Here is a 22,787-nt window from a genome sequence, read left to right as displayed (position 1 = left end):
TACACGGCTTGAGGTTAAGATTAGTTTGTAGAAAGTTTTCTTTTAGCCAGCAGACTGTTAATAATTACGTGAACAAGTTTCCTTCGCAGGTAGTAGGCTGACAGTTTGAATAAATTCAAAGGTCAACTGGATAGTTACATGCGTTAGGAGGGAAGCATATAATTTGCATTTTCTTATCTACTTGGGTTGTTTTTTTTTTTTTTTTTGCCTTGTGGCTTCCTTGCACTATATATCGTAAACATCATTACTATTAGTGTTTATTACATGGTATGTTATTTTTGATTTAATACTACCCACATACAGTACCAACCTTTCATTTGTTAATGATAAATATGATTATTACTTCTCGACCCATGTGCTTAATTTTTTCTAGCTCTTGTGACAGAATACCCTAATTTGTCTCATTAACTATCCTGCCAACCTTTCTATTATCTTGCACATCACCTGGGATCAATGAGACCCCTACACAATATTTCAGCAACTCACACTCTTTATCTACTCTGTCCACACAGCCGAAACTCCTAAAAGCTGTTTTTGAAAATGTACTATTTGATTTCACTATTTTGAGGCTAATGACCTTTCCAGGTCATTAGCCTCCAAATACCATGAGGCAATCAGTGACCATTTTTCCCAGAATCGTACAGCTAGTAAGAGCAATAGGCTGGGTCATAGTTGTTTGGTATTTAGCTCCTTTCGTAGTTTAGAAAAAAGCAAAGTACAATTAATTGTCTTATGCCATGAATCCAGAAACTGCCCTTTAATATAGATCTATTGTAGACACAGAGCAGGAGATCCAGATTCTGACGAAAGATGTGTAATCACCCCATAATAGATATAATCTGATTTGCAGGCATTCATCTGTGAGATGAAGTGCTGCTTTAAAGATGCTGTTCTGTAAAAGACAGGTTATAGTCCTCAAAAGCATTGAAAGAAAACTGCCTTCACATTTTTTTTTAAGAGCCAGAAACTCTGGAGAGTATGTTTCAGATACTTTAGTGTTGGCAATTGCAGATGGATCTGCATTGCACATCCATTATGTATTAGTAGTGGTAAATGATCTTGTATAAAGCAAGCTTATACAGCATCGGCAAAAAAAAAAAAAAAAAAAAACACTTCCCATATTGCCTGTCCATCCCTGCCAATAGTTTGTCTAGTTCTTCCGTGAATTTATTCAGACTATCCACTTTCACAACAACAACAGATGGGAGTTTGTTCAAATAATCAACTACCTGCTGGCTTAAGGCAAACTTCTGAACATCTATTCTGCAACCATCCTTCCTCAATTTGAATTTATGCTCCCTTGTGTGTAGTCTGAGCAAGAGAAAGAATGCTATCAGCAGGGAGCCTACTCAATCCATTCAAGGCCTTAAACACATCAATCAGATCTCGCAGGTGCCTAGTCTCCATAGGCTGCAATTTGCAAAACCTTTTTGAAGTCTTTCCTACCAAGAACCTTTTTTGTTCGCCCCAGCAATCGTGTTGCTCTTCTCATAATATGTTTCAACAGATCCACAACAAAATTCCTCTATATCATTGACAAAACCGCACGAGTTGTTCTAGCAGCCTGTCTGAAATGCTCAGAGAATTTTATTAATGGCTGACAATTAAAAGCTTTCCTGAAATCTAACTATATGGTGTCAAAATTATTTTTTGGCTCCATTTCTTTGTTACTGAGTCATAACATCCAATCAGATTGGTGAGACAAGATCACCCCTTAACAAATCATACTCTGACTGCAATATGAGATTCCTGTCTAGATTATTCCGCATTACTTCTTTAACCAGTGACTCCATTATTTTCCCTGGAACAGAAATCAAGCCAAAATGTCTTTAAATTACTCATGTCTCTCTTTGATCCCCATTTTTACAAATGGGGATCAAATGTAATGTGGAAATGTATCCCCATTTTACAAATGGGAATACATTTCCACATCTCCAGTCCATAGGGACCTCCCCCCCCCCAAGCTAGGGATGTGCTCATAATTGTGGTTAAAGGTGTGCTTAACCACAGTTATGCTTTTGCTGCCTCCTTTAACATAACTGGATAGATCCCATCCACTCCAGGTGCCTTTTTTCGTTAAGCTTCAACAATTTCACCTTCATCTCGATTATCACAAAATTATTCAGCTCCCCTCCAGAATTTGACTCACTTCTGGCATCGCCATCCATAAAAAATATGTCATGTGTGTGTGTGTGTGTGAATGCAGATGCAAAATACCCATTCAGTTTGTCAGAATCATCAACAGTTAATCCATTCATATATATTGTTACTGTGGTTCAACCCCTTTCTTCTACTGTTTACATAAATAAAAAAGTCTTTACTACTTTCTTTGCATTCTTTGTCAGAGATCTCATAATCTGCCTTAGTTTGTCTAGCCTTTATGTGGTTAATATGTACCCCGTGCATTTTCTTTCCTGTCACTAGTCTCATCAGTTCGTATGATATCTATTGTTAACAAGTCAATTTTGTTTGATTTTTAATTATTATTCTGTAATTTTTAATTGTGTTTGTTACATACACAGTTCATTCACTGTTCAGTTTATGCTATTATATATATATATGATAGAATGCCAGTTATCTGGAATAATTTGAAAGGCTGATTTTTCTTCTTTTTATTAATGGTAGTACACTGGTGTGCAAAACTTAAGGACCTGTAGCTTCTCATAGGAGTGGCCTGGATATGGGAAAAGCATACTAAAGGAACTTTGTGAGGTACAGAAATGATGAAGGAAACAACACCGACATGACAACAGAAACAAAACAATACAGAGGGACTTTATTCAAAAATGGCAACATAGCACAGGCAGAATGATACAGATGCCAAAGATGGAACAAAGGGAAGAGCTGGTCCTCAGTAGGAGATATGGCCACCCCTAATGTCAATACAGGCTTTGCACCACCTGTCTATACTTAGAACAATGTTGTTGATATGTTCTTGCGGTAACATCGTCCATTACTCCGTCAGCACCATCTTCAACTGGTGAACATTTTCTGGTGGGTGTGGACGTGCTGCTAGGCATCTCCCCAGAGCGTCCCTTATGTATTCAATGGGATTTAGAACGAGGGAATGGGCAGGCCAGTCCATACAAACAATATCCTCACTTTCCAAAAGCATATCAACAGCTGCGGTGTGATGGGTTGTGGCGTTATCATCCATAAACGCGAATTCAGGGTAAATGGCACCTAGGAACAGACGCACATGGGGAAGGATTACCCCAGTACAATAGCATGCACCAGTTACAGTACCACCATCCAGTATCTGGAGTTTTGCATGTCCATCCAAGATAACGCATCCCCAGATGAGAACACCTCAACTGACATATTGATCCCTTTCAGTGATGTTTGTGGGGTGATACTGTGTGTCAACCCCTTGCCAGATTAGCTGACGTCCAGAATCGCTGCTGAGACTAAATCAACTCTCATCAGTAAAGAGTACCTTACCCCATTCCAGTCCTTGTGTTCGATGCACCACTGTAAACGGTGTCTCCAATGGGGCAGGTGTTAAAGGGACACAGCGTACTGGCCATCGTGCGAACAGTCCACCCTTGTGGAGTTGCGTGGCCACAAGTAAACCATCCGGTGGTTTTCTTATGGACTATCGAGGATTGGAAAACAGTTGCTTGGTCTGACAAGTTGAAGTTCCTGGTGCATCATGTTGATGGAAGGCTAAGAATTTGGTGAAAACAACATGAATCCGTGGACCCATCATGTCTGACGATTACTGTGCAAGGTGGTGGGGAATGTTTTCTTGGCACACGTTGGGTCCATTGATACCCATAGATTCACATCTGAATGCCACATCGTACCTAAACATCGTTACTGACCAAGTGCATCCGTTCACATTGACAGTTTATCCTCAGTCAGATGGTTACTTCCAGCTAACATAATTAGCTAACATATGTTATGTTAGCTAACATATACCACTTTACCATCATTTGGAATTGCTATCATATACTATCTTACTTTCTTTTGGAATTGCTATCTTATACTACCTAACTATCATTCGGATACGGTTATGCTGGACGACGACAACAGAAATGGACAGCTCGTTAATTATGGTTGATACATTGAGAGGGTTATCCCTCGATAAAGTCCCTTTCAGTGTATCTATTTACCTATAATTAACTTAATTTCAATTTTAATATAATTTTATATGTAAGGTTTACCTTACTTTGTATTGCATATTTATATTTTTTTCCAGGTTGCCATTGGCGCGTACATAGGATTTTTATGTTTCTTGGGCCGTTACATCGTACTGGTTTTTCTTGGTTTGCACTATAACCTGCAAATTTTTGTGTAAATTACACCATTAGCCTGCCGACCGGGCTAGCCGAGTGGGTAAAGTACCTGCTCGGCAACCCAAAGGTCGCGGGTTCGATTCCCGCCTCGGGCTTGGATCAAAGTACTGCAAAAACCTTGGGAGGTGCAATATGGCCACAGAAGCCGATGCGCCAACAACTACCAAATCAAAAAAAAAAAAAAAAAAAAAAAACCATTAGCCTCTACCCCTATTACTAACATCTTTAACAGATATTATACTTAGACTATATTAAATAATATACTTAGACCATATTAAATAATATATATATATTTACACCAATGAGCCAAAACATTATGATCAGCATGTTATTATGCAAATCAAAGCAACTGTAGGTGAACTACGGCATATGCACAGGTCTGGACACTATAAAAACAGAAAATTACTGAGATCAGTTAATCAGTGTTACTCTTGTTCTTCAGATGGGAAAGGCAGCGGACTTAAGCGAGTCTGACAAAGGCCAAATTGTAATGGCCAGATGAGTAGGTCAGAGCATATCCAAAAGGGCACAGCTGGTGGGGTGCTCACAGTCAACGGCGGTTAGGACCTACCAAAAGCGGTCCGAGGCAGGAAACCCACGAACCGCTGGTGAGGTGTTGGTCAACCATGGCTCATTGATGCTCGGGGTGAGCGAAGATTCTCCCGGATGGTATGTGGCAAAAGAAGGACGCCTGTGGCACAACTCGCCAGTAATTGGAATGCTGGTGACGGGAGTAATGTGGCACAACACACAGTACGTCAAACCCTGCTGAAAATGGGCCTGTGTAGTCCCAGGCCACTCTGAGTGCCTAAGCTAATCACAGTTCACAAGCACAGCACTTACAATGGGCATACGAGCATCAAAACTGGACCTTGAAATGGTGCAACAGGAAACGTGAGTCCGATGAATCATTTCCTGTTGCACCATGTGGATGGCCGAGTATGCATCTGTCGCTTACCTGGGGAAGTGAAGGCGCCTGGATGCACCATGGGATGAAAACAAGCCAGCAGTGGCAGTGTCACACTTTGGGCAATGTTCTGCTGGGATACCCTGGGACCTGTCATCCATGTGCGGGGCACTCCAACTTCTACCACCTACACCCTTTCATGGCAACAGTCTTCCCCTCTGACGGTTCCATCTTTCAGCAGGATAATGCGCCCCGCCACACTGCCCGGATTGTTCGAGACTGTTTCACGGAACATGTGCAAGACTTCCAGGTATTGCCCTGGCCTCCAAATTCCTCAGACATTAGTCCCATCAAGCATCTGTGGTTTGTGTTGGAATAGCAAACCTGATCTGCAGCATCTCAACCATGGACCTTACAGGAGTTAAAGGATCTGCTGGTTACATGTTGGTACCAGATACCACAAGACATTTAGAAATCTTGTAGCATCCATGCCTCACCAGATGCAAGCTGTTTTGGCTGCATGTGAGGACCAAAATCATATTAGGTAGGTGGTCATAATGTTTTGGCTCATTATATATATTACAGTGTATGTATGTATATATATTACAGTATTTATTGAACTGAATAACAAAGGAATCATATGACTAATGAAAATTTAATAAGAATATGGAATATAGGTATTCAGAGTAAAAATATACTTATAGAGCCATAAGGCTAAGTATTTTAGGTAACCTGAGTTGGGCTTCATTGTTATACCCTATAATTAAACACAAATTATAATAAAGTACAATAAAATAATATAATAATAAAAATAAAATGATGATGAAGCAAATTACTGATAAAAGGATACATTGAATGAAATGCTAAGCAGGGCTAGCTCCACTCAATTATCAGTAATTTACTTCATTATAATTTTATTTTTATATTATAATTTGTGTTTAATTATAGAGTATAACAATGAAGTCCAACTAAGGTTACCTAAAATACTTGGCCCTATGACCTTATGGCTCTATAAGTACATTTTTACTCTAATACTTCTATTCCATATTCTTATTAAATTTTCATTGGTCACCTGATTCCCTTAGTATTTAGTTCAATAAATACTGTAATATATGCTTTACAGACTGATGTAATATTACATCAGATGGCATTATCTGATCTGATGCACTTCTTCTATTCTGCTTATTCTATAATTCTATATTTTTCCTACATTTTTATCAGTTATTTCAATATACCCTGCCAACCCTGGTTGGCAGGGTTGTTAAGGACACTAATGACAGTACGCTGCTGCAACAGGATCTAGAAAAGTTGAGCAGATGGGCTGAGAAGTGGGAAATGAAGTTTAACATTGACAAATGTAAAGTACTACATATGGGAAGCAGCAACCCCAGAGTGACATATCAACTGTGTGGTACTACACTGACAAGTGGTAGACAACGAAAAGGATCTGGGGGTAATTGTGCAGGCAGATATGAAGTTTTCTGAGCAGTGTAGACGGTCTGCAAGAGTAGCTCATAGTGACTTGTCAACGATATACAGGAATTATTCTAGCAGGGATAAGGAGGTGATTATCCCCTTATATAAGGCAATGGTCAGGCTACACCTTGAGTACTGTATACAGGTCTGGATGCCTCATTTTAAGAAGGATGCAGAGCTTTTGGAACGAGTACAGAGAAGGGCAACACGACTGCTCTTATGAAGAAAGGCTTAAATTTTGCAAATTATAGTCTCTGGAAACTAGGCACCTGCAAGGTGATCTGATTGAGGTGTATAACCTTGAACGGTTTGAGCATGCTCAATGCTGATGGAATTCTTCCTCTTGCTCAGACTAATCATTTGAGAGGGCATAAATTCAAATTGAGGTTGTTGTTGTAATTTTGGTTTTTTTTAGGAGCATTAGCAACTAAGGCCATATTGCTCCGGGATATGCGGTGGTCATTCCCTGACCTTTCTGCATCCTCCGTATTTGGTGGTGACGGGCTCGAACCCCGTTCTAATCAAGAAGCGTGTGCTACGCACTGCTGCTTCAAATTGAGGAAAGACAGTTGTAGAATAGATGTGCGGAAGTTTGCCTTTAGCCAGCAGGTAGCTGGTTGATGGAACAGGCTTCCATCTTTTGTTGTGGAAGTTGATAGCCTAAATAAATTTAAGGCTGAGCTGGACAGGTACTTGGAATGAATGGAGGGGTGAAATGGGAGCGTGTTTTTTTTGGCTGATGCTGCATAAGCTTGCTTTCTTGTATCATATGCCTCTACTAATGCTAATGCTATATAGTCCTCTGGTTGCCTGTAGCGGGAATCTACAGGCAACCAGAGGACTATATAGCATTTCTATATATCTATGAATTTCTACATTTCTATGAATAAAGAATTTTATTATTATTATTATTATTATATATACACATAAAAATAGGTTAGATAAGTGTATAGATAGTGGTGCTGACCTGTCAGGTATAGATACACTTAATAACATTAAAAAGTGCCTGAAAAATAAAAGCGGATTGCATAATATTTAAATAAAATTAAATGAAAATATATAAATGGTACTTAATGCTGTAGGTCCTAAGATTTTAATTATGTCAAGAAGAAATGGCAGCCAAAACCAAAGGAAACACAGCAATAAGCAAGGCCTCTTGTTTCTGTTATAATGTATACACAGCAGACAACAAAACGAGCGTATGTATACATCATAGCTGACCCGACAGAGATCAAAAAGAAAAGGAATAAATAACAAAACCAGTATAATACTAAAGGAAATAAAAAGTAAAAAGCAAAATTATGCTAAATTTAAAACCAATTAATTCCAGATAAAGAAAAATTGAAATGCTACATTACGCTAAAATTAAAACCAAGTAATTCCAGTTAAAGAAAAATTGAATGAACAGCAAAGCCCTACTTGAATTTTAACAAAGAAAGTGTAATTTCAAGATGGAAGAATATAGCAGGATATGACAACTTACTGCCGGAGCTGCAGGAGATGGTGAGGGAAGCAAACACAAGGCTGTAAAGGAGACCAAAGAAGTTAGCCAAAAGTTCTGGCAAATTTATAACAGTTAAAGCAACCCTGAGATCTAACAAAGTCGCAGTGAAAAGACTCTAAACTTTGTTGTAGAAGAAAAAAAGAAGCGATAGCAGAAAAATAGTATCTCGAATATTGCTTTCAGCCAGCCTAATCGCACACGAGATATAAGATGTAGTGTTTAAGGACGGCAAAAAGTAATTGGAAGAAGGGGAATATAGTAGTGCTCTGGCAGTCTGGGGTTGCATAACCATTACCTAAAGGAGGTCCTTGGACCTCCTTATGCCTTATATGCCTCCTTATGCCATATGCCTTGTGTTTAAGTCAGTAATGGTATTTCTTTTACAGATATGAGAAAGAATAATGTCAAAAATAAAAATAAAGACGACAAAACAGTTGGCAAGACATGACAAGCAAAGCATAACAAAATATAATACTCCTGAAGTTAGCCAATCTGTGGCACCTCAAGGCCTTTGGTCCTTGAGGTTGTCACAGACATTCAATCAGATATGCCAGACAATTATACTTGCTATCTGGAAGTCTAAAATGCTGATGCAACTGATATTCGGGTGACATTCAAGTCAAGTGGACCCAATTTCGGTGAATTCCGGACAGTCTGTGACAGCCAATTCCTCTGCTTGCACCTTCATGATGGTGGGACTGTTATTAATCCTGGATATAACCTCCACGCACAAGAACACTGTGGGTGACCACCCAGGTATGAACTAACGTAAGCAGAGGTCAAGGTGTGGCGCCCACACCACACAAAGGAATGCCACCCCTCTGTGTTACCAGGCAATACTAGGTGGAAGATGATGCTCATCAACCAGTGCAATACCACCACTTTGCTTATTGGAGGCTTGAAGTGGCGGAACCCATGTTTAGTGTCCAGAGCTAAGTTCCGGTCAACCCTTCCCCATCTCTTCCATCATGCAGTACGACTGATGACTTTTGAGGTTATGATGAACATCAAGGCGAGATCCAATCTTCCTTACATTTCGAGAGTACAGCTCTAAAATGGTGTTGGCAGGCCAGCCGCTAGTCAGTACACCGGACCGAACCTATTGGTAACTCTTTAGAAGGCTTCCGGATCAGCTAGTGTATAATCTTGCTTCCTCTACTCTGCAAGATAGTGATTGGAGGGAGTCCGAGTAGTGTGTATACAGGGGACATTGTCGAGGCCACGTTATGTCAAGGATCTGGGTATATTCTTACCATGTGTAGGCCATATCCAAATATTTCATTACTTTGTAGAGCATGCCCCCCCCACTTTTCCTTGCTATTGAATACACCACAAATTATCAAACTAATAGAGTAAGCTTATCTGCAAAAAGATCTAAACCTCCCAAACACTTCCTAGTTCATTTCACAAATATATGTGGTCTCAATTCTAATCTTAACTATGTCCATTTCCACTTGCAGTCTGCCAAACCCCATGTACTTTTTCTGACAGAATCTCAGTTATCGGTTCAACTACTGCTCATCTCGGTTTCCCAAATTATTCCGTTTATGATTCCTTTCGCCTCAAAGGTGGTACTTGTGCATATGTCCATTCCGATATTCCCTGTCAGAGACTTGGTAATTTGGAATCTCCTCTCTTCGATCTTCTCTGGCTTAAAATCTCTCTACCTCATTGTGTCAAATTCATCTGTTGTCTCTACCATTCTTCCAACTCCACTAATCACCTGGAGCTCTTTTGATTTCCTCCCTTTGCAACTTGACTTTCTCCAGTCGAACTTTCCAAACAGTGAGGTAATTTTCCTAGGTGATTTTAATGTTTACAACTCCAGCTGGTTTCCGTTTTCTAGTCACACGGACCCACCTGGTTGAGATGATAAGGCTTTTGCAATTACTAATGACCTTGCACAGATTGTTCATTTACCTACAAGAATATTGGACAATCCTAACCATACAGCCAACATGGCTGATCGTTTTCTCACAAACAACCCTTCTAAGTACACGGTCGAAGTGAGTGGTCCTTTAGGCACAACTTGGTGATTGTCTCTTCTCCAATAGAACCTTTATCTCATGGCTATTCCCAACCTCGTGTTGTTTGGCATTACAAGAATGCAAAATGGGATGACCTGCGAGATTTATTTTCCTTGGTTGGATTACTGTTTCAAAACTTCTGATGTCAATGTTTGCTCAGATCGTGTCAGTGAAATTATTCTTGTAGGAATGGAATCCTTTATTCCACACTCCACTTTAAAATATCGTCCTTTTATCTAAACCTTAGTTTTCCAATAAATGTCCTAAGGCTGTTCAAGAGAAGAATGTTGCATATCATAATTGGCTTGTTTCAAATTCTTCACTTTCATTTTCTGCCTACACCAAAGCTCGCAACAATTGTAAAGCAGTTATTAATCAGTCCAAATTAGATTTTGAACAGGCTAAGAGTAGAAAACTTGCTTCTTGTCTTAATGGTAGCCGAGCAATCTGGTCTCTAGCCAAAGCTATTGGCCGCAACTTTTGCCTATCTCTGCTCCCACCTGTCAAAACCAGATGGTTCTGTTGTCACTTCAGCCAAGGATAGAGCTGACCTGCTAGCATCCCATTTTTCTTCCAACTCATGTATTAATGATCTTGGTAAAACACCTCCCACTATTCCCAACACATTTCTTTCAATGCCTTCTACGGTCCTCCCTCAAAAGGATGTCAGAAGGATTTTGATGAATCTTGATGCTAAGAAAGCTCCAGGTCCTGATGGTATTTCTCCACTTGTTCTCAAAACCTGTGCTCCTGAACTTACTCCTGTTCTTTGCCGCCTTTTTTCACTTTCTTATTCCAAAGGTGTTTTTCCTTCTGCTTGGAAATTTGCTCATATCCAGCCAGTTCCTAAAAAGGGTGACAAATCCCTCCCATCCAATTACTTCTACTCTTTCTAAAATAATGGAGAAATCAATTAACCGCCAACTCTTAAACTACCTAGAAACCTTCTGTCTGATCAACGATCGCCAATATAGATTCCGTCAGTGTCGATCCACTGGTGATATTCTGGCTTATATTACCCATTTATGGACAAATTCAATGGAAAAGTTCGGTGAAACACAAGCAGTTGCTCTTGACATTTCAAAGGCTTTTGATCGTGTTTGGCATAAAGTTCTTTTAAACAAGCTTCCATCTTATGATTTGTCAATTGTTTTCTGTAATTGGTTATCCACTTTTCTCTCTGATTGCTCACTGAGGGTGATGGTAGATGGCTCTCTGTCTTCTAACTTCTCCACTAATGCTGGTGTCCCCCAAGGTTCAGTTCTTTTTCCAATTTCCAAGGTCCAATTTCTAGGCAAAATGATATATCTCTTTCGGGGATTACCCTGACTTCTAATCTTTCTTGGCACAAGCACATTACAAATATTGCTTCCTCTGCATCTAAAAAAACTTGGTTTTCTCTTTCGCTCTCAGTGTTACTTTTCTTCCAAACAGCTGTTCACTCTGTACAAATCGCAAATCCTACCTACCATGGAACATTGTTCCCACATCTAGGGTGGTGCCTCCAAAACCTCTCAGACTTCTAGATTCCATTCAGAAGAGGGTAGTTAGGTTAATTAATTAATCCTCTCTAACAGAGTCTCTCCACTCGCTGTCTCATAGATGTACTGTTTCTGCTGCATGCCTTTTCTAGATACTTCCATGGGCGCTGTTCTTCTGAATTGGCTTCTATTATTCCCGCTTTCTCTTTCAAAACAGTCTGAACACGTGCTGCCACCAGCCAACATCCAATTACAGTCCAACTTCAAACTCACAGAACCAACTTTCAACTTTTCGTCTTCCTCGTTTATTCATTCAACAACTGTTGTCTGGAACAACCTTCCTTTGTATGTATTTCCTGAAAATTACAGTCTACAGAAGTTCAAGTCTAATATCAACAGATATCTTCTTTCGTCTTCCCAACCTCCAACCCAAGCACGGTACTAAGTACTATAGGTTCTAATACCTCTCGTGTGTTTGGAGTTTTCATTAAAAAAAATTTTAAAAAAGGCTAAAGGATATATGACTATACAGTATTGTAAAAGCCTGAATTAAGATAGAGATCAACCGGCAATTACACTGTTAATATCAATATTGTTGTCTATAAGTTTTTTTTAAATTTCACGATATTCAGTGCTTTTCTAAAATGATGGTAAAGGAAGGCTGAAGGGAAACTACTGTATAAATTATGGAGTAATTTGATAGTATCTAAAAACAGATTGTTGTTATTACATATAGTGGCAGTTCTGATGCATTGAATGCAATTTTTTGAAATGTAGGAGAGCCAATGGGTGAATCTTACTGCATTGAAGTTAAAAGCATTTCTTTTATTATATATGTTAATTGCAATTTGATGGCTATTGATATTAATATCCAGGTCTAAGTAGTTAGCTGAAAAGTCATTGTTATTAGTTCTCTCCAGAGTAAGTTCTGGAGGATAAATACCAGCAAAGTCCTATATAAAAGTAGGGTAGTTGAATACTAACAAGTCATCTATATATCTTAAATCTTTATATCTGAGGGTAGGGAGGTCTCAGACCAGTATTGGTTAGCTAAGACACAACTAATGGGGCTACCCATAGGGATACCTTTGGTTTGTAAGTATACAGTTTTGCTATCAAATATGTAATTATTTGAAATGCAGAGATTTATGAGATTTTTCCAATACACAGAATTACAACTAATAATGTGTTTATAGTTATTGTAAATTTCATTCATGACTGATTTTAAGTTGGAGGTCTTTAATTGTCTATGCTGGTGAATAGACAATTAAAGTCAAATGTTTGAACATGAGTGATGTGGCCATTATTCAGAGCATTAATAACTGGTATATTATTATTAATTATTCTGCTATCAGGAAGGATGTCCATAATAGATTTAAGTAACAGGTCTAGTGTTGCCAGGTTTTTGAGTGCAACTTAAGTGATGAACCTGAAACCTGTGGGGTTTTGTGGAACTTAGGTATGAAGTAAATATAAGGAAATTTGTAATTATTAATGTTAATTTTTAATTTCTTGCTGAAAGCAATTAATTTCTTAGTAATTATGCCGTTGTTATTAGTTATGTACTTGTAATAGATGTCACTGGAATTCAGTTCTGCATTTAATGTTTGGAAATAAAAGGCTTTACAGATAATTGCATAGTTGCAGGAGGCTTTATCCACAGGAATGATGACAAAATGTTTGTGTATATCTGCCAATTGTTGTTTAATATGGAAAAATGGAAATTCAATCTAGTAGATGGTTGCACATGTGGCATACATGTCTTATATTGATATAGTATATTAGCTAGTACAGAATTAATTCATAATTGGAAAGCTTCAATGGGGATGTTATGATGGTAAGAAATCTTAAAACAGAAGTTAAGCAAATCTTGATATAACTGTTTATTGAAAAGTGTGAAGCTGATTTTAGAGTATAACCTGTATTTGAAGCCATAAGACATGATGTTTCTTAGTTCTTGGTTTGGCACTCCGTAGCCAGGGGGACAGGAGCAGCAGTGCATAGCACATGCTTCTTGATTAGACCGGGATTCGAGCCCGTGACCACCAAATACGGAGGATGTGGAAAGGTCAGGGAATGACCACCGCATATCCCCGGAGCAATATGGCCTTAGTTGCTAATGCTCCTAAAAACCAAATAACAAACAACACCAAACAATAACAAGTTCTTGGTTTGGTTTAATATTTAAATTGCCTGTTATGATATGACCAAAGTGTGTATCAACAAAAGGTTGGAAATTAGGCTGATGGCAAATACATCCATTGGAAACAGGCTCAAGATCAAATTTATCCATGTTAGTGGCTAGATGTTTATAATTACAGGCTATGAGTCCAAATGGTTTAGCATATGTGAATCTAGATATAATGTTAAAATTCTGGCATCCAGCAGGAAGTCAGCCAGCCAATTTATTAATGTAGCTATTAACATTGAAGTTGTCCAAACATGAACTGTATTTAAATATGATGGTAGTATTATTTTATCTTCGCTGTTCAGGTTGATGCTGGATTTTAATTTAAATTTACAAATGTCTACTATTAGGTGAAGTGTTTAGATGTGAAATTAAAGGTGGGGATGGACCTGTAAAGAGCCTTTAGGATGCTATGTTTAGTACAAAACAGCAGATCATGAATCATCTGTACATTAAACTAACTGTTGTCTCATTCAGCTGGACTTGGTGCATCATGGCCTTAGTCGTCCTTGTGCCATAAAAAAAACCAAAATCAAATCAAATCAAACCCAGTCAGTGACAGTTTGTTGAAAGTCACCTAGAGTGTATTTATGCATAAAAATAATGGCACTATTGGGTTTGTGTTTCTTATAATGTCTGAATTTACCAACGCCTTTGATTACTTAAAATTTGTCACATATGCGAATTTCTGTAATGTTATTCGTGATGATTTTGTGATTAAACTTATTATTGAGTCCATATGGATAAAGAATTTTTAACTTTAGCATGAATAATTCTTCCTGTCTATTTCTGGTGCTTGGGTCAGGTACTGATGCTAGGATGGAAATATAAATGTTTGTAAAGCAGTGCGACTGGAAGTGATTGTACTCAATTTCTCGTTCAGAGTTATGGTTATTGTAATTCTTGATATCTGATCAATGTAGGTTAAGCTTGAGGAAGTTTATTACCAGTCTGTCCTACATTTTTCATATTGCAGGTAAGGTAAACTACATTGCTGCATTTGCAGAATATAGGTTCATCAGTGCTGTTTGAAACATGCTGTGGGTGCATGTAAGACAGATTGTTAGAACATTTTTTAAATTTTAAATGGCAGTGGGGATGACCGGAATCGGAGGTTGTAACCTCAACATAATAAATAAATTTTCTGTTTTTATACTCCGGCACGACAACCAAGTCAGTAGAGTTTACAATAAATCGTCAATACAAATATTTATCGTATTTAGTAGTCGTGGGCTTGAACTCCGGTCCACTCAAGGAATGCGTGCTATGCACTCTCGCTACTGACCACTCGGCTACGTCAGGCCTAGAAGCATTGGATGCCGTTCTGCTCTGTGTGGTGTGCTGAATGAATATGTTGCTACAGAGCATAAGCCCCCTGGCATTTATGCTTTGTACAGCTCCTCAACACAGGGCTTGAAATTGCACTTTCTTTGTTAAAATTCAAGTAGGGCTTTGCTGTTCATTCAATTTTTCTTTAACTGAAATTACTGGGTTTTAATTTTAGTGTAATTTAGAATTTAAATTTTTCTTTATCTGGAATTAATTGGTTTTAAATTTAGTGTAATTTTGCTTTTTACTTTTGATTTCCTTTAGTATTATACTGGTTTTGTTATTTATTCCTTTTCTTTTTGATCTCTCTGTCGAGTCAGCTATGATATATACGTATGCTCGCTTTGTTCTCTGCTGTGTATACATCATAACAGAAACAGAGGCCTTGCCTATTGCTGTGTTTCCTTTGATTGTGGCTGCCGGCCCTTCTTGACATAGTTAAAATCTTAGGACCTAGAGCATTAAGTACCATTTATATATTTTCATTTAATTTTATTTAAATTTTATGTAATATGCTTTTATTTTTCAGGCACTTTTTAATGTTTTCCAATGTAGTTACACTTGACAAGTCAGCACCACTATCTATACACTTAACTAACCTATTTGTCTATACAGATAAACCTTTGAATAACACACTAGTTAAGTTTCTACAAATCTTGTGTAGTGCAAAACCACGTTATACAAGACTAAGAACCAATACAAAAAGGGTGGTTACGTTCCAAAACCTAACAAAAATACATATTTTTTTATAACTATCGGAGGGCGCCTCCGTAGCCAGGTGGGAAGGAGCAGCAGTGCGTAGCACACGCTTCTTGATTTAGACCGGGGTTCAAGCCCGTCACCACCAAATACAGAGGATGCAGAAAGGTCAGGGAATGACCACCGCATATCCCGGAGCAATATGGCCTTAGTTGCTAATGCTCCTAAAAACCAAATAACAAGAACAACAATAACTATCGGAAACTTAATTTTTATTAAAAAATAGTAATAACTGAACAGACGTCTTACAAACATGTCAGATAATATACATTCATTTAATTTTCTTCCTCTTCATTGCTGCTCAGCACAATCAAACAAGAACGTTTTCTCTGTTTCAGAATATCTTCACCTTCTGAACTTTCTTCTGCAGCATCTAGATTTCGTGTATTTTCTGCTCTCTTAAAAAAAATCAGTAATTTGGGCTTGCTTGCATTTCCTTTATAGATCGCTGTATTTTTCATGGAATGGAGCTAAGCATTTTTGAAGCTCTCTTTTCAACTTTGTGCTCCTTTCAGTCGAAGGATCTGCATTCAAAAAATAAGATTCCAATTGCTTTGCTAAGTTTATGCCTTCCTGTATGCTTTTTAGTGTAAAATTTGGAATTTTCACCTACACTATCATCTTCTGAATTGATTTGGTTCACCTCTGATTTTTTTTTTTTTTTTTTGCTGGCTTCCAGGTCTGAGCAACCTGGGAGCAGGATTGCTGGCACTCACCGGTATTGTACTACCTCTGGTGGGTGCAAGATTTTGTGCACATAAGAACATATAGGACAGTAGAACCAGACTGGTTTCATCTTGCCTGGGGATGGGCACCAGGCAGCAGCTGCCCAGGTGTTCGCTGCTCCCTGGTGGTGAAGTGGCCTAGAGTTTCTACACCAACACAGAGAACTAAGGTGAAGATGGGCTACTGCCTTGGAGCCACCATGACACACACACACACACACACACACACACACACACACACACACACACACACACACACACACACACACACACACACACACACACACACACACACACACACACACAGGATGATGGAAATGTATATATAATTGTATATAAATCTATGTACGTTTTGTATATATATGAATGTATGTAAACTGCGTGTACCTCTGATGCCATTTCCGCCGAATCCGCTTCAACAGCGTCTTTTTCTACCAGTAATTCTTGAACATCTTCAGTAGTCATAACATCAAAATCTTCTTCTCCTACTGACTTAGCAAGTTCTACTAATGCACTGATTCTGTTTTCTGTCAGTTCAACTAAATTTCCTGAACGAACAAACTCTGGCCATACATTTTGACGCACACGCATAATAATGTTGACGGTTTTACTTCTTTCAGTGACAAAGCTATGATTCTGATACAGTCCACAATTGAAAAATGCGTCCATGCCTCCATCACTTCAGTAGATTCAGAATAAATTTTTCCAAAATCCATTGTAACAATTTTTTGTTTTTATTTACACCTTTCATTGCACGAGGATTAGAGGATCTACAAACTAGCATAGGTATTATCATGTAATCTCCTGATGCGTTACTGCACATAAGTAATGTTACAGGATCTTTTGATGCCTTAAAACCTGGTGCAATATTCTCTCTGTTTTTAAATAAACGTTCTGTTTATGATTAAAAATGCCCAACAGAATGTTTTAAATAAACGTTCTGTTGGGCATTTTTTTTCCCACCAAAGACCTTTCTTGTCAGCATTGAAAACTTGATGTGGTGTGTATCCATGCTCTTCAATAATTTTTTGAAATTCCTCTGCATACTTCTTGGCAGCTTCATTATCAGCTGATGCACTTTCCCCTTCAATTCTTATGTTATATAATGATAAGCTGTTTTTAATACCCTCATGGGTAGCATTAGTTGGTAGGATTGCCATTCTACCCACACTGGATGGAAAAGACCCAAGTTCAAGTCCAGTCAATGACTGGAGTAATTTTTATGGGCCTTTTTCACAATGTGACTGAGTTAGTCAGTCTCAAGAAAAGGTAGCATGGTTTTTTCTCCGGGAAATTCGGGCTGTTTGTTCAGCAAACAGAAAATTGACCTCATAACATGCAATTTACAGACAATATACACGGAACAATATGGCCTTAGTTGCCAATGCTCCTAAACCCAATAATTATATTGCAGTTTAATGGGATCTGTTTTTTACTGCTATCGTCAATCCAAATACTGACTGCTTTTTCCATTTTCTCAATTATTGGCACTTGGGGACAAGCTGCCGTATTTGCCAAAATGAACACTCCTGCAGCAACAGCAGTTCTAATTTTCTGTTCTTTTTTTTTTTTTTTTTTTTATGGTCTGGATTGTTGCTTTATTTAAATTTAAACTTTTTTAAGATGATCCAAAATTGGTATCTTTGATTCTAGAGAAAAAGTTTCTTTTGAGCGGAGCTTCTTTACTTTCCTTAGGCATAATTTAAGGCTGGAATTTAATTCACAACAAAGAAATTATTCAAATACGGTTTTGAAAAACAAAGTTTAGTAATACGTACCCAGAAAACTTTATAAACAATTAAAAATAAAAACCAAAATAAGCTTATAAAAACCTTAAAAGTCACAAACTGCACATTTCGAAGTCACAATTTTTTATGGTCTCAAAAAAGCACAAGTTCAATAGCACAGAACTTAACACGAGATTTCCCAACAAAATAAAATAGAGGGTTACCAATAATTTTTTTGCATAACGACTAGAGTCAAAAAGCAGGGATTCACCAAAAAAATGGAAAGTTGAAAGATTACATCCAACAACATGAAAGATTACATCCACTGCACAAAAGTTCAAAAATACCATTTTATCTGAGGTTTTCCGCAAATCTCTAACTGTGTTAGAGTGAAACCATATTGTAGATGTACCATGTTATATAGGGGTTGCCTGTATTTCTTTGCTCTTTTTCCTGTATCTCTGCTCTATTACTTATATTTCCTGTCTTATATTCATTATGATCATTGGGTTCTTTCTATCAGTGGCCCGAGTCCACGAAACTTTTATCTTTGTCATTTTCTTCCTTTTCCTTTTATATATTGTATATTTTCTATATATAGCATGTATATACACTAGGCAATCACAGAATTGTGACCATCTACCTAATACCATGTTGGCCCACTGAACAGCTATTTTTTTAGGCACTGACTCCACTAGATGTCTGAACACATCCACAGGGATCTGCAACCATGCTGCTTGCAAGTTGATTAGGTATAATAGATGATAGTTGTGTCCATATGCTTTACTTATGATTACAAAACATCCCACAGGTGTTCAAACAGATTAAGGTCAATTGAATTTGGAGGCCAATCAAGATGGGTAATATCTTAATTGTGTTCCTCAAACAATTTGTGCACAGTGGAGGCCTGATGACATGATGCATTACTGAGAGCTGACAGTAAATCTCACCAGTGAAACGTTAGTCCATAAGCACCAGGGGTCTTACTTCTTACTACCAAAACATGCCCCATATTAAGCAATCACCACCACCTGACTGGATAGTGGGCACCATGCACACTATCCAGTCAGGTGGATAGTGGGCACCAAGCACAATGGGTCATGGACTCATCCGACCAGCACACTCAGTTACAGTCCTCCATTGTCCAACCAGTGTACTGTTGACACCACAGCATTTGCTGTCAATGATAATCAATGGTGAGGGGAGGGTGTCTCTTGGGTTGTCTGCTGTGGAATTCCATGTCTGAATGTGCAATGCATCTTCATTTGGTATATTGTTCTTGCATTCCCCATACTGTATTGTGATGTTAGCTGCTGCACTGTGATCTGCTGTTCAGCCCATACGTGCTGCACACTTTGCTCACCACAAACACCCACCTTGCATAATCCTTTACAGTTCTGTTAGCAGGAGGTGATTTGACCTGTTTGACACCATTCTTTGTACACCTTAACCACAGTGGGCATTGAGCAACTGACAAGACATGTCACTTCCGATATGGAAGCACCTGACACATGAGCTCCCATAATCCTACCCGTCTGAAACTCATTATTCTTTACTATGTCCCATAACTGCTACTTTATCATTTTGACTTGCACGACCAGATTACCACTGCTTTAGTGTACAAAGCTGTTTGGCTTTTTATACTGCAAACTATGTGGCATAGTCCATTACGGATGGGGTGGTTACAATTCAGTAATCACTGAGAGTGTGTGTTAAATCAATTTTATTTTCTGTAAAAGTATTTTGCACCTTTGCATGATGGGGTGAAATATTGTCCTGATGTAATCAAATGTGATTCAGTTCATGTGTACATTTATTCTGAAATGGCAAAACGTTTTCTTTAGAATCGATTTGTATGAGTTTCGTGTCACTATAATGCCCTTAGGAACATAGGTGTAAGGATTATTCCATCAGTATTCCAAAAAACAGCAACCATCATTTTCTCTACACTTGTAATAACATGCAACTTTTTTGGGTGGTGGTGACTTGCCATGCTTCCACTGGGCAGGCTGAAGCTTGGTTTCAGCATTTCAGTATCATGGTACTAATAGTAATAATAATAGGAAAAAAAAAAAAAAAAAAAAAAAAATTGTGACACATTAATGGTTGGACAATAAATGTTTGAAAGAATGAAGATTGTGGTTTATCCTATACATCCACTCATCACAAAATATAAAGGATCCTTGATAGAGAAAAGTTGTTTAGATATTGCACAATTCCAAGTAAATGTAACATTCTAAATCACATATTTATAGTTTTTCAGTTTGTTACTATAAAATGTTTAGTGAAAAAAATTAATGATAATTTATTCTTTTATCATTATTCTTGTATTGAGAGTATTTACCTTTTAGCTCTTTTCTTTGCAGTTTTCTCCTCTGATATTTTCCTGTTATCTTCTAATTTCCAATGATATTCGTCATCTAACTGGTCCTGCAAAAGCAGTTTGATATTTTATAATTTTAAACTTATTAATGGAAACTGTTATGTGGTACTAATTAAGATAGGTTATCTCATGATATATGATTTACTGTACTTCTTTAGGTTGTAGTACAGGGTCATCCATCTACTACTGATAATCTAAGAATCATAAAAAAAAAAGGTTCTGTTAAGGAGAGAGATATTATCTGCCCAATATGGTTAGGTATTAAAAAGTATTCACAAATAAATTGGATGCTAGAAATAACACTAAAATTATTTACTTAGATATTAAGAAGGCTTTTGGCACAGTTCCATGTGAACAACTTGTGAATGAATATAGGGACAATTGTAGAAGTTGATAGCTTAAATAGATTCAAGGCAGAACTTGACAAACATTTGGAGCGAGGGGATGGGTGAAATAAGGGTTTTTTTTTTTTTGGCAGATGCTATATAAGCTTGCTTTCTTGCATCATGTGCCCATGCTAATGCTAATTAACTAGAAGAAAAAGAATGGCTATAAATGACAGTGTCCTGAACAGACTATTTCTACAAGTCTTTGGTCCTTGAGGTTGTCACAGACATTCTCTCAGATATGCCAGACAAGCTATACTTGCTAGCTAGGAGTCTAAAACGCTGATGGAACTGATATTCGGGTGACACTCAAGTCAAGTGGACCCAATTTCGGCGAAGTCTGGATGGTTTGTGACAGCCAAATCCTCTGCTTTCACCTACGCAATGGTGGGACTGTTAGTAATCCAGGGTATAACCTCCATGCACAAGTACATGGTGGGTGACCAACCAGGTGTGAACCAATAAGCAGGGGTCGAGGTGTGGCGCCCTCACCACATAGAGGAACGCCGTCCCTCTACGTTACTAGGCAGTAGTAGGTGGTAGATGACTCTCATCAACTGGTGAAATACCACCACTTTGCTTATTGGAGGCTTGAAGTGGTGGAACCCATGTTTAGTGTCCAGAGCCAAGTTCCGGTCAACCCTTCCCCATCTCTTCCATCATGCAGTACGACTGATGACTTTTGAGGTTATGATGAACATCAAGGCGAGATCCAATCTTCCTTACATTTCAAGGGTACAGCTCTAAAACGGTGTTCGCAGGCCGGCCGCTAGTTGGTACACCAGACCGAACCTATTGGTAACTCTCTAGGAGGCTTCCGGATCAGCTAGTGTATAATCTTGCTACCTCTACTCTGCCAGATAGTGACTGGAGGGAGTCCGAGTAGTGTGTATGCGGGGAGCATTGTCGAGGCCACGTTATGTCAAGGATCTGGGTATATTCTTACCATGTGTACGCCATATCCAAAAATTTCATTACTTCATACAGCATGTCCCAACCACTTTTTCTTACTATCGAATACACCATGAATTGCCAAACTAATAGAGCAAGCTTATCTGCGAAAAGATCTAAACCTCCCAAGCACTTCCTAATTCATTCCACAAATATACGTGGTCTCAATTCTAATCTCAACGATGTCCATTTCCACTTGCAGTCTACCAAACCCCATGTACTTTTTCTGACAGAATCTCAGTTATCGGTTGATTCAACTACTGCTCATCTCCGATGCCCAAATTACTCGCTGTATGATTCTTTCGCCTCAAAGGTGGTACTTGTGCATATGTCCATTCCAATATTCCCTGTCAGAGACTTGGCAATTTGGAATCTCCTCTCTTTAATCTTCTCTGGCTTAAAATCTCTCTACCTCATTGTGTCAAATTCATCTGTTGTCTCTACCGTTCTTCCAACTCCACTAACCACTTGGAGCTCTTTGACTTCCTCTCTTTGCAACTTGACTTTCCCCAGTCCAACTTTCCTAACAATGAGGTAATTTTCCTTGGTGATTTTAATGTTCACAACTCCAGCTGGCTTCCGTTTTCTAGTCACACCGACCCAGCAAGTGGAGATGCTGAGGCTTTTGCAATTACTAATGACTTAG

General features: G+C 38.4%; 1 protein-coding gene across 3 annotated transcripts in view; it reads right to left on the bottom strand.

Moving 5' to 3' along the window:
* The window catches only part of LOC150085851 (PRKR-interacting protein 1 homolog), a 182,924-nt gene that overhangs the window by 105,487 nt on the left and 54,650 nt on the right, over positions 1 to 22,787 (bottom strand). For all 3 annotated transcript variants that reach the window (XM_090373529.1, XM_090373530.1, XM_090373528.1), the window contains exon 4: positions 20,766 to 20,851. In XM_090373529.1, the coding sequence (XP_090229655.1) occupies positions 20,766 to 20,851 (86 nt within the window). The remainder of the gene's footprint in view (positions 1 to 20,765; positions 20,852 to 22,787) is intronic.

Source organism: Mastigoproctus giganteus, chromosome 5 (genome assembly GCF_048544385.1).
Source record: "Mastigoproctus giganteus isolate SK-2022 chromosome 5, ASM4854438v1, whole genome shotgun sequence".
In the NCBI taxonomy this organism is placed as follows: Eukaryota; Metazoa; Arthropoda; class Arachnida; order Uropygi; family Thelyphonidae; genus Mastigoproctus; species Mastigoproctus giganteus.
The sequence above is the reverse complement of the archived record's forward strand: the minus strand, read 5'-3'. Positions and strand labels throughout refer to the sequence as shown.